A 13124-nucleotide genomic window follows, 5' to 3' on the forward strand; every position below is an offset into this window, starting at 1 on the left:
CATCATTGAAATTCCGCGGCCGCGCCGCCGAGGAGGCCGCCTCCATTTGCATGCGCGCGGCGCCTTCGCGCCCTGAATACATTATGAACTTGCAGCATGCTAATATGCCGTGCTATCATAAGCACCAGATGGAACAGTAGGCAGTATATGTCCCATCAAACCTCAGGAAGATGTATTAATGTTCCTGCTCCTTTTTTTTTTTTTTGCTTTCTTTTTTTTCCTCCCCTTCCCATCCCCCTTGCCCACCAGAAGCCTTCAGCTGTGTCCCTAGGCTGGCACATTTCTGAGCATCAGTCACCTGCTCCTGCAGCGCCGGTCTCCAGKGCTGCCTCCGCTTCCCCAGGTGGTGCCAAGCAGCGTTTCCATCTTCTTTATCACGTAAGGGAAAAGGCCACGAGATGTGTCAGGCTGTGCTTACTGAAGGGTACCCGGTACAAAASATAACATCCCGAGATAAATGATAGATGAAGGAAGACTTTGGGCTTAAAGCTCGCACAATTGTTTTAAATTATGTATCTGTGGCACAGCACATATTTCCCCATCAGTGCTACTGGCAAATGAAGAATTGGGAAGTGGGGGGAGAGGATAATATTTTCCTCGCAACTAAATAAAACAGACGAATCCAGACTGAAGATCTTTGAACTGAATACCAATTTTCACCACACTTGAAACCTCTTCAAAAAGGCATCCAGAATATAGCAGCTATTTATGGGTCTGGGGGTCAGGGTTTCCCAAATGGCTTATGATACCTAATAAATTGCACACTGGCAAATTAGTCTATCTGATTTTTTTTAACTGGATCTATAGCATTCCTTGGCTTTTGAGACTCAAGATGATTGTTTAGACCTACAAGGACAATTCTACAAAAGGGCAACACTGCGATGCTGCTTTGCAACATCAGTGAGTTCAGCCCCACACRCACTGGGTCTGACCACAGAAATCCAATCTAGTTTTGCGCACAAAGGTATGGGCACACACACACATAACACGACTAAGACATGCATTTTCTGACATTGCTTGACTTCCTCCTGTCTCTTTATAAGCATGAAATATTCCTCCTAAGGAAATACATATTTTGCAAGAAAAATGTTTTCTCCTACTGTGACTTTCAAAAGATAAAMTGAGATCCTCAAGAATGAAAAGRTAGAGCAAGTGCATTCAAATCACAAATAAAAGACTTGAGATGATGGAAATAAAAAAAAAGCAGCTTTTTTCATTTGAAGTTTTAACACTGAAGTATTTTTTAAGCACTTCTGTTTTTCAAAATATCAGCAAATATTTTGCTAATTTCTTATATTTTGGAAACCACCTRCTGATTCACAAAAGTTCTCCCTATGCACGTAAACCTGTTATTTTCCTAACAATATTAGCCTTCATGATCACACTGATTCTACAAGTTGCTGAGTTCTCACAATCCCTAAGAACTTTTCCGGGAATTGGACAAAAAAATCTCCCCAGACCCGGTCACATGTGCAGCTGTTGCAAGGATAAAATGGACTTTTTCCAAGTATTATAGATCTGATTGACAGGGATTTCCCCACCCCCATCCAATCCTAACTTAAAAAAAAAAAAAAAAAAAAGTACCTTTTCCTTTGTTAATATTTCAAACAAAGCACTTACTCTATAACTGGTATGCACAAATAAGAGGCATTTCTCTCCCCGTATTCTCTTCCTACTGAATATTGGGGGTTTGTTTAGTTTCTTAATATATAGCTTTTAAGGGTAATTTGCTAGATTATGATTTGCATTGTGCAAATAAGTCTATTTAAGTCCATTATCTTGCATTATAAAGTAATTTCTGACACCTAAACAGCACTCAATTTAATTACAACATACTGAAACAGTGCAGCTGACTCCCAGAGGAACCTGGCTGGATCAGAAGATGATGATATATGCTAGCTGCTGATCATCTTTCATGATCGGATTTGCAATCAACTCTTTTAAAGAACAGCATCTGAACATCTGCACGCTCATCTGATTCTGCGGCAAAAAAGAAGCCCTCCCAAAACCATCAACTGCATGTGACAATGTGTGCATATCCCAGACTTGTAAACAGGCATATTTAAAATCTAGCAGCTGACCAAAGGGAACAAAAAAAGGCTTTGATCTTGCTTCTGCAAGCCTCCCTTTCTGCAGCAGAATCCCCATTGGGTAAAATTCACCAGGACGTGTGCTCTGCATCCAGAGCRGCAAGAGAGCAAAAACACTTCTGGCCTCAAAAAAAGAAAAACACTTGGAATGAAACTGTTAAGCATTTCTGGTGGTTAAGTAATAGCCATTCAAGACTGTTCTGAAGCCCAGACAAAACGACACGACCATGTTTGCTGTTGGCAGCATGAAAACAAGGCTTCACAACTCCGTTTTTTTTTTAATTTTTTTTTATGGAAGGAACCATGCAAATCCAATTGCCATTCCACAGGCTAGTGCTATGCAGGGGAGCTTCATGGAAAGCCAGGAAAGCCTCCACTTGCCTGCCCTAGGACAAAGGAAAACTCACTGTGATGCTCCCAAAATTCTCCTACCAAGCACKCCATGAGTTTCCTGCACGGTAGTTTTATTTATTTATTTATTTATTTTAATTCAGAAAACCCAATTACTTTGTATTTGCTTGCAAAGATACACTGCTGTCTAATCTACTAAGGTAGATTCTTTCTGAACCCTTTGACAAGGATGTCCCGCAGCTCAGTGCCAGGTTGAGATGAATCAATACGGACCACTTGAACACCAACAGCTGAGCTTTATCACTATCCTCTCCTTAATCAGTGCAGAAATGAAAATAAAAATAAATAAATAAATAAATAAATAAATAAAAGGCCAAGCACACGATAAACTCTTTTGCAAACAAATTTCTGAAACGGAAAATGGAGACGCAAAAGTTATTCAGTGACACTACAATCTAATCTAGGTGGACATCTAATTACGCCCTTGGTTTAATAGACATAAACCAAGTTGCTTTCATGAGCATCTTTCAGCTGTGCTCAACATGGAACTAACTCTCCAAGTCCTTGTGGTTCAATCAGTGTTTCTCAGAGCGGACTTTCAAAACTGGTACAGATTTCCATTCTGATCCATTCTCAGAAGGAAAAAGGTTATAGAACTCCAAGATCATAGTGTTTCTCGTACAGTTCCAAGCAAAGGAAATGCCTTTCAAAGCAAAAGCTTTCCTTCAAGCAAAGGGAAAGAAACARTGATGTCCACAGAATATGACCTCTTCTAAAGTTCCATTGATAAACTTTCTCCTAACTAGCAATCAAGAAATAGCAGCATGCAAAGCCAGCAGATACAATTCTGCAATCAACAATTATGTGGTGAAATGGACTGGAAAGATAAAATGAAAACAATAAATGTTAATTTGTATTTGCTAAACATATATGAGGTGGCTGGTGCTCTGTAAGAAACAAAATCCTTAAATATTCCCTTAAAAATCGGGAAAAAATTATGTGCAGAAGCCAAATGTGGGAAACTCATGGAAGGTGACTTATTTTTGGATTTTAAAAGAGCTATAAGAAAATCCCACACTGGCCAAACAGGCGTGCTGCCTGGCTTAACAGGACCACCATCATATATCTGGAAGACATTGTTTAGAAACAAGAAATGAATGAGGACTGCACTTCTGTACAAGAAAGGTGCGCACATATTCCTAACTGTAATCTTGTTGTGGGCTGATTATCCGGGTCATGTGTGTCTGCAGGACGCAGGGACTCATGCACTAAGCAGAGATTTGGACGAAGSAGGTAGAAGATCCTGTCACACTGAACTACAAGATTATTCTGTGARAAGGAGGCAGCTTCAAAACAGAAGCAGAGCATGAGTGAATCTAGTGAGGCTACCAGAATGAAAGGGAAAAAAAGGAAGACTACAAGAACCTGAAGATGAGATTCAAGGAAAGGCATTAGAAGCGAACGAGATAATGTTAAATTTTAGCAGATACTTCTAAATAACTTGTAGGAGACAGATAAATGCACTAAGCCCTAAAAGAGAAAAGCTGAACCAATAAACTGGAAAGGCAATATAAATATTCCTACGTCTTGAATTCCACATTTCAAATCTTTCCGAAAAGCAGTGAATAGAATAATTCAAATTATTGCAAGAACATGCAAATCCCACTTCCTCAATCCCAATTTATTTGCAAGAAACATTTTCTTTAATGAAGATTGATATAGGTCTGATTCAACATCAAATCTGCATAAACTTGCATGTAGCAAACCTGGAAGGTTACCAAAATACAGCTCTCTTCCTCTTACCCCCAGTCCCTCTCCCAAGGCATGATCAATGCTGCTTCCTTTCGCTGCCCTATTTTTACAGTTCTTTCAGCCAGTTCACCGTCGTCAACACGCAGAAACGCCACAGATTGCTACAGGCTGCCATAAAGGTATTTCCATAATAAATGGAAACCAGATGAGCAGTATTCTTAATAATTGTGTCCACTGCTTACACTACTTCCTTTCAAACTTGAGAAAGATTTCCTGTCACCTTTGCCTTCTACTTTGTATCCGTTTAAAAGCACTTTCTATCCACTTGAAAGCAACAAATTTGCAGATATTGTTCCAGAATATACACCCACATGAATCCTGAAATTGCATGCTGGACAATTAAAATTAATTTAGATCTGGGGGTCCTATTAGGTCCTTATTCTTCATGAAAATTTTAAAGGACGACAGATCCCAAGATCCATAAAATAAAGTTATTTTAATTTTAAGAATTAAAATTAAAGGCATAACTCATTATACAGTATTACTGATAAGTTCAAGTGRGACTGTAGTTTCATGATATAGGAATTTGGGTGGAAGATTTTTAGAAGCTGGATGACTTCAGTGTCTCTTTTGACACTTTAAGCCCCAAATCACAAACATCATTAAGAGGTGTCTCATGTGCTGCAGCCCTGAGACAAAACAAGGGGTAACCAGAGGTGACTTCCCAGCCAGAATCGCTGGCGGAGCCACAGTACTGGGAAACTCCAGTTGAGGTTTCTCTCTGATGTTTTTGGGTACTCTATCTACAACAGGGAGTATAAAAGAAATTACTACTGGCAGAAAATAAAATACAAAAATAAAACACACCAGAAACAAATTCAGCTTTGGTACATGCTAACACAGCTCCATGACCCGCAGTGGGTAATACATCCCTTTCAGCCAGCACCACATCACGCAGCTCTTCTAGAAACACTCACAGGGAAAGTTCATCTTGAAAGTCACAGATCAAGCCATGATTTCAGACCAGATTCAAAGAATAATGTACTTTAGATGTCTGTAAGTTTAGTACTGCTGAAATCTCTTTCTGAAACAATACAAAAACCCCTGTGAGGATCTGTTCTCCCTTACTGTCCATGGGGTTGAAGTACCTCAGAGTAGGTCTTCAAAACAACTAGTATGTCAAGTTGAAATGCAGAAGAAAATAGGTAGCAGGGACCTCAAAAGAAGTCCAATCCCTGCAGCTTCAAATCAAGTCCATTTAGATCAAGTTGCCAAAGTTCAAGAACATTTATTAGTATGGAGATATGGAGATAGCGGCATCTTTCTTGACATCCCGTTTCAATGCTTGGCCACTCTCACGGTRAAGAATTTCTTCCATTTTGGGATTTCCACATTCCACTGATCGTGTTTATTGTCTCACACCTTTTCACTCACCAACATCCAGTGCCCTCTCTCCTCTAGAAAAGCTGCCCTCAAAAAGTTGCCCTCAAAAATCTATCTTCATAAAAAATGGGAAACAGAACTGGCTTTTAAGACACAACTAAGCAAGATGGAAGCGGTGGTCCTCGATTTTAATTAACAGACTTTTGGTTACAAGTTTCACTTTGGAAAGAAAAGACACCAGCTTAGAGCACCCTCCGCTCTGCTTGCTCAAGCTGCTCAGCATCCACGGTTATCCACCAGTTAGGGWAGTAGATCCAATTGTTCCAACAATCCAGACACAGAAATGCTTCAAATCCAGCAAGACTCAGGTGTGAAGTGAGCGCCGTCCTGCTCGCCCCTACCGACGTTGGGAGTTCAGAGTATGCACAGATGGAGACTTACACATTTGGAAAACTTTAAAACTGGAACTGTGGCACATCTGGAGGCAGGAGCGGGGGGTGGCAGCTCAGAGGCGCGGTTTGGGATTTGGAAGCCAGCTGCTGCTCTAAATGCAGAAGCCTCATCTTGCCTTTAGCTTTAGCTTGGGATCTCCTACTCAGAAATCAGATTTTAAGTGGTATTTGTGCAGTTACCCTTGTTCTACACACTTTGATGATGAAATGATGCAGGCAACAAATCAGACAAATGGCACAGGTGAACAGGACGGCACAGCACATCTTTGCCTACTCTTAAATAAAACTTTTCCATTCAGATCTTTCCCATCTTCGTATCAGATGACTCTAGAACTTGTTTTACCCAGAAACTGGGATTCAAGGCCTCCTCTAATTGCAGATCAGATCCAATTGATCTCCACGCTAAGGCAATCATGCCCTAATTTGTAATTATGTATTGCCGTGGAGTCCAAAATCTCCAACTCAAGACGCGATTGGTGCTAGATGTTGCACACACACTGCTGAAGTCCCAGTCCTGAGAAACAGATTCCTTCATTCAGCTCCAGCTAAGGGTCTAAGCTTAAAAACAGCAAATCTTGACAGAGAGAGTGTGTTGGGACCGTGCTTATTTGGGAAACAAAACAAAATATTTCTGCAGTACGACCCACACCCCATAACGTGTCAGTTACTTTCCGTGCATACTTAGCGAGATGCAGTTTGCAGCCCCACGGGCTGGAAATAAGTGAAATAATGTTCTGTAGACTTCATAATTTATTACCACCATAAAAGAAGAGGAAACCTTAATGCTTTGAAAAGCAGAGCTGTTACACGTTGTTGTAATGATACGACATGTATCTGTGCAGCTGAAGAACCCAGTGACCCACAGGCTTCTGGAGAGGAAAGAGCTTTTCACTCCTATCAGAAACTCGAAGAAGATAAAGTCATTATGTAGGCTGATTGGAATAATGATGCAAGGTTAACACTCAGACTTAAGTATTTCCAGACACATTTTCCCTGTTTGGCAGGAAACTTGTTTTGTAAGACATAGAATTGTCCTAATATAACAGCATAGCAACTGCAACTTTAAACCAGAACAAGCCAGCTAATGGACTGCTAGGGGACTTTTGCTGTATAACAGCATTTAGATGCACATATCTAAAAAAACAGGTGGATAATCCAAATGTTCAGTTACTAGGACACTAACAGTTATGTCCATGGCAATTTTGTTTCTGTTCTTTAAACAAATCATCACTTGCAAGCACTAATGTTAAAACCAGAAAGCCAGTCTAGTACACAGTGGCTATAAATGCCAAATCAATTTTCAGCAGATAATAAAGTCCATGTTTTACAATCAGCAATGCACTGTTTTACTACCCAAAATGTAAGCTAATAATATATAGCTCTGCTAAATGGAAAATGCAGATATGCTGTTAAGAAACAGGCTGGCTGTGAGATGATGGATCATTTCTGCTGGGACCTTCTTAAAGCTATGTGCAAATGTTTTGAAAATATCACATGATGTGGCCATGTGTTAAAAATTACAGCCAGTTAAGTTCTCTGCTAAGAAAAATATGTGGGCAATTTATGAAATGCACTCCAGGATGGAGATATCTTAAGTAAAACCAGATTTTGAAAACAAACCCATTTTTTTGAAACATGAACTTTTAAAAAAAAAAAGCGCAGCCACATCTGGAGAGCAGAAGTAAAGAAAGGGTGGTCTGACCTAATACCAGGCCATCTTCTGAAAGAGCAGCATTATTTCTGGGCTACAATGACTGTGATCACTGATTGTCCTTTTAAGGAAACCATGCTGAATACTGCCACGGGCAATAATAAAGCATTTTGTAGGCCAACATCTGTTCTTTGAAAGTACGATAAAACGACTGATAGATTTGTAATGTTTCATAAATAAAGTCCGGAATGAGCAGTTCTAAATAAATAAATAAACACAGAGTCATCAGACAAATTGGTATAAGGTATTAGATTTGAGCACTGTTCCCCCAACATCAATTATTTAGAGCTAAGCACTTCCTAGAGTTCACCGAATAGGATGGGGAAAATGGTTAACTTGGTTCCTGGGAGCCTCCTGTTAACCAGATTATCTTCCCATGGACTTTCTCCGAGTTGCAGTCGTGCCTGCAAAGAAATGGGAATGGCTTTTACAGCGTTTCATTAGCAGCTCTCTGTGCTGCAGCCTTTGAGTTACAGGGAAGTGAGGAGGTTGGTAGCCAGTCACAATTATAACAGTACGAACAGTTTGTCTTTGAAGAGCAAATTTATTTTGTGTAAAAGTGTTATCGCTACACATAAAGCAGAACCCGCTTTTATTACTTCCTGCTCTGTCTCCAAAATAAGGAGGACTGGGGATCTCAGAATTACTAAAGGGCCGCTTCTGAATTCAAGACTTCACACATACACAAAAGGCACTGACATAATATCAGATTACATCAAAAATACACATCCTTTTAATCTTCTGTACATAATGTGCTTACTTTAAAAATACAAAATCTGCCCCAGATGGCTAATAATGCCCATTTGAAAAAAAGCAACACCACAATATTAAAGGGCTAAAATATGCTGCGAACAGATTGAGAGGCAGTTCATCCTAGAGGAGAGTAAAAAAGTGCAGATGGGTGTCAAAAATAGCCAAGTGTCAGATCTGTTCAAGTATCTCCATTCTGGCACATGCTCCCAGTCACAGCTGTTAGTGTATTCTCTATATCCAAGTGCAAGGTTTTCTAACACTCYGAGCTGACATTAAAACACACTTCTTGCTTGCTTCTGCCTTAAGAGAAGGCTGGAAATTAAAGATTTATTTAATGGTAAAGCTTAACGAGTATTGATAAGGGTACACATACTCAAGTGTAGCACATGCCATTTTGATTAAAGATGCATGAAATTTTAACCTGCAGGTAGATTAAGTAATCTAAATGCCAAAGGCTTAATAGCTTTTCAAAAAACTCCACCTCAGGCATTCCAATATTGTTTGCTAATATCCCCAAATAACACATACAAGGATCAAAAACTGATAAGACTGGATAACTTCAGCACATTTAAATATCTTAACAGAACACAGGCAGAAAAGCACACGAGGAGAATAGCTTCATACAAAATGTGAGGAAAATGCAAATAACGCAGATTTTGCTAAATTAATGAAGCGCCATTATGTTTCTAATGAACGTCCCATCCCCAGGAACATAATGCATGCAAATCAAACGTTCAGTTTAAAGGGTTAAATTGACCTTTCCTAGTCCTCAGTTGTTATCTATGCAAATTAATTTGCCCATATTTCAACCACAGAAATCCTCTTAGCCTTGCGCTTTGAGCAAACAGAGCGCACGTTCTGCTACGAGCAGGGAGGGGATCAGCAAACACCCCAGCGAGGCAGCCGGACCACGCGGAGAAATCCTACAGGGGGAACATTCCTCCAACAACTGGCACTACCTACATGTAACTGCGGCTGCAGCAAACTGGCAGATCCTGTTTCAAAACACCATCTGCGAGGTGTGCAGACTCGCTGTGATCAGGCACAGCCTCTTCTGCCCGTCCTACCCAAATAATCCACACRAACCAGCCAGCTGTAGGATCTCTGGCTCTGTGTTGTTTTTTCCTTTTTTTTTTTTTTTTTTTTTTGGTTATCTGCAGACACAGGCAGTAATAATCAGGCACATGGCTCTGTTCAGTCTTACCAAGGGGAAAAAAAAATAAGACAAACAAAACACAGCAAATTCACTCCACTCTGCCGTGGTCGAGTCGAGCATCTCACAAAACCCCTCAGACAAATGARCGGCTGCAGAAGCGCCGCTTGCGTTGGCGAGAACACTTATCAATTAGACAAGTGAGCTAAAGATCCAAGGACAATATTTTTGTGAGGAAACCAACSTATTAAAATTTCCAGCTCTGCAGCGATTTCTCTAATTCAGCAGATTTTTTTTTTCTGGTTTTATTTTCTATTTGCATATTTTGACGATTTCTCTGCTGACAGCTAAGGACTGCCATTTAGGACAATGCTGGAATGGTTTGATGTATAAATCACCTTCTCTTCCCTGGCATAAACAGCCTCTCAAGGCGAGAATTTCAGCCGATCGGTGAACGCTGCGAACGATCCCTACCCATCAAATGTTTGCAGACACAAGGTACAGCTGACAGTCATGAAAGGCAGCCCCAAGCCCTATTTCTCCGCACTAAAATTACACCGGTGCAGAGCCATGCCCCTCCAAATAAGGTGACTTTTTGCTATTTCTATCCCTTTTCATCGAAACCTCCAGTCCTGCTGCAAGTATCATCTTTGGCAGCTTCCTCAGACAAATTCCCCTCCCCCAGACATACACACAACAGAATTAGCATCCCCGATCGTGCCATATCCCTATCAGCTTGCAAATCCCCATCTATATCTCATAAAAAAAAAAAAAGGAGAAAAAAAAAAAAAAAGGCAAAAAAAAGAAACCCAATCTCTGAAAACAATTAGCGTTTCCTCATTTAAAGCCAGAAAGAGCTGCAAGGATTTTAACTCACCAGGCATCCTCGGCTAAAATATAGCCCACTGTAAATGGCTCTGCGCTGCGAGCGAGCGTATTTCGGGCTCAGCGCCTCCTGTTCTGGAATGAGCGCGGGGAGGCGAGCGGGGCCATCAGCGCTGGCGGTGGCAGCGTCGCTGGAGGCAGGATGCTGGGCGCGTGCGTTTGCCAGGCAAAGACAGATGGAGAGCTGACACTCTGTATTGCACTTGGAGCAGAAATGTGAATGATGACAGGAGCACATGTGGCCTTGAACCCAGCCCTGTCTCTTCAGGCAGAACAATGACAGGGATGTGTGTGCAAATTATCACAACCCCAGCTCCCCTCGCTGACTCCTTTTACTCTACCTTTCACACCAAGTTCCAGATGACCAAAGAATAGAAAGTAGGATGCGGAGCGATAAGCTAAAAACGCTGCATTATTCATTTTTTTTTCCTTAAAAGTTAACCCTTTCCTCCRCTGAAAGCAATTAAGGAAACCGGCTTCGAGCCGGCTCCGCTCCCCTCCAAAAGTGGAAACCAATTCATTCTTTATTTTAACAGACATAATTCTGGACTCCGTGGGACTACGTTTGTTTATTTAGCTGGAAATTCAAGACGTGCACGGAGAGATACCGGCAGCCCCCCCTCCTCTCCCTCCCGTCCCCACACTTTTTCCATTATTATGCTGTTTTACTAGRGAGAACAGAGTATCAAAATCACTCCCTTTCTCAGGCTCTCTGTAGTGTGTGTAAAATAGAACACACTTAGAAAGCAGAGCACTTTTATTTTACTACAGTGCTTTTTAACCCCCTGGGATGGCTGCATTGATATGTTCCAAACACTCGCAGCTTACTCTCTTCCACCTTGCATGGTGATCCATGGGGGATGAAAACAAAATCTTCCCTGTAAAGCTTTTTCAAAAGCTAAGCAATCATGTCCTCCCAATTTCTGATTTTGCACACCCCTTAAATGTTTATCCTTCACATGAATAACGTATGCCTGGCTGGGTTCAATGCACTCTTCCCTATTAAGCTTTAATGGACACCATGATACATAAAACTACAAGTCTTTGTTATAGTGCTTTATCTAAAGCTGGCTATTTTCTTCTCAGCAGTCCCTCTTTAGTCCTTTGTAAAACATCTTTGCCTCTTAGGAGAAACATATGCCTGACTCACATGCCTTCTGCAGCACGTGCAGCCTTACACCAAATTCCAGACACAGGGGAAAATAGCCTCTTTTTCAAAACTCTCCTCCGATTTAGCCCTTCCACAACCTCCTCTGTTTTAGCGAGCGCTATTTTTCCAGTAATTAGCCCATGGGTTCCCTCTCCGCCTCTGCCTTTTCGGGCTACATTTAAACCCAGGCAGAAAGACGGTCAGAGCTTCCCGAGCTGCCACCCCGTCAGGATGAGTCTCACCCTTTTGTACTTATTTGTGCAACCCTTCGGTTTTGTGCTGTGCCACCGTGTGCCGTTAACGCACAGAAACAACCCCGGCTTCCAGGCCTTCCTCTTCCTTCCTCTAGCTGCTGCGAGGCCCGATAAGGATCTCTTTCGGAAAAGACACATGCGAAAGGAGGCAAAAAATAGCAGCCCTCCCAATGTCCGAACCGAGCGCCTGAATATCTCTGCCTTAAAACAAATGAGTCACCCAACTCCCTCACACATCCTCAGGAACTTTTTAAACGCGGTCTACATGCACTAGGCTTCACTTAAGGCAAGGAGGGCGAGGGGCTCCGGCCATGGGATGGGTGAAGTCATGAGGTGGAAAGCGAGCGGCTCCCGCCGCCTCGGCGCGTCCCGTGGCTCCTCCAGGCAACCTCTCCTTCATCTTCATCAGRTATCTGCTCTAATGAAGTTCCACATAACAGGGTTTTGTGCACCTGAACGCCAAGCCRGAACACCAAGAACCCTTTCCTGACAGAAAGCTTCCCCAAATGGGCAAACACGGAGGAAGGGAAGGGAGAAAACAGCACGGAGAGCCAGTGCCACCAGGGCCTTGGGYGGATTTGGCCTTCTTTTTGTTTTATTATTTGACACCCTATCTAAAACCAGTCAGTKGGCATTGTATTAGCTGCGTTGTTTTTCTTTTTTAATGCTGTGCTCTACATGAAAGGAAAAACATTTTCACAGTGGGAAGCGCAACCTTACATCAACACCGACGCAGCCCGAGTCAGCTTCAGAGCAGCGAGGAACGTGTCAAAGGCAGGACGCGCCTTAATGAAACTGCACAACGCTCACTTTTAAAAGCAGGTCTTAATATCAGTACATTGTAAATCCACAGACCGCGGCTCACGAAATTGAACTTCCATATGCTCTGTGATTATGCATCTTTTTCTGTGTGTAAAAAGCCTTTTTAAGCTGTTATCTGACTACAGTAATTGCCATTTAAATTGATCCACGTCAACAAAACCTGGATCCCTGGAGATTCTCACCTAGAAGGCTGCCTATGGAAGGGGCTAGCAGAATGCCTGTGCATCTGAGACTACTTCAGCATTTTCTCAAGCAGCCAGCTGCATGAATAGTTTTTCCCTCTCATTATTTAATACACTGAGGCAGGCAGGCTGCAACCCATTTGGCAGTCCTCCCTGAATAAAAATCTCTGGATATTTATTCTCTTC

The 13124-nt window shown here is 41.8% G+C and overlaps 1 protein-coding gene across 1 annotated transcript in view; it reads right to left on the reverse strand.

Annotated features, from left to right (window-relative positions):
• Positions 1–10634, reverse strand: part of RUNX1T1 (RUNX1 translocation partner 1) — a 75018-nt gene extending 64384 nt beyond the window's left edge. Inside the window, exon 1 of the mRNA XM_026043276.1 lies at positions 10523–10634. Within this exon, the coding sequence (XP_025899061.1) occupies positions 10523–10529 (7 nt within the window). The 5' untranslated portion in view covers positions 10530–10634. The remainder of the gene's footprint in view (positions 1–10522) is intronic.
• Positions 10635–13124: the final 2490 nt, after the last annotated feature.

The sequence above is a fragment of the Nothoprocta perdicaria genome, unplaced genomic scaffold (genome assembly GCF_003342845.1).
Source record: "Nothoprocta perdicaria isolate Ctin4 unplaced genomic scaffold, notPer1 scaffold_326, whole genome shotgun sequence".
In the NCBI taxonomy this organism is placed as follows: Eukaryota; Metazoa; Chordata; class Aves; order Tinamiformes; family Tinamidae; genus Nothoprocta; species Nothoprocta perdicaria.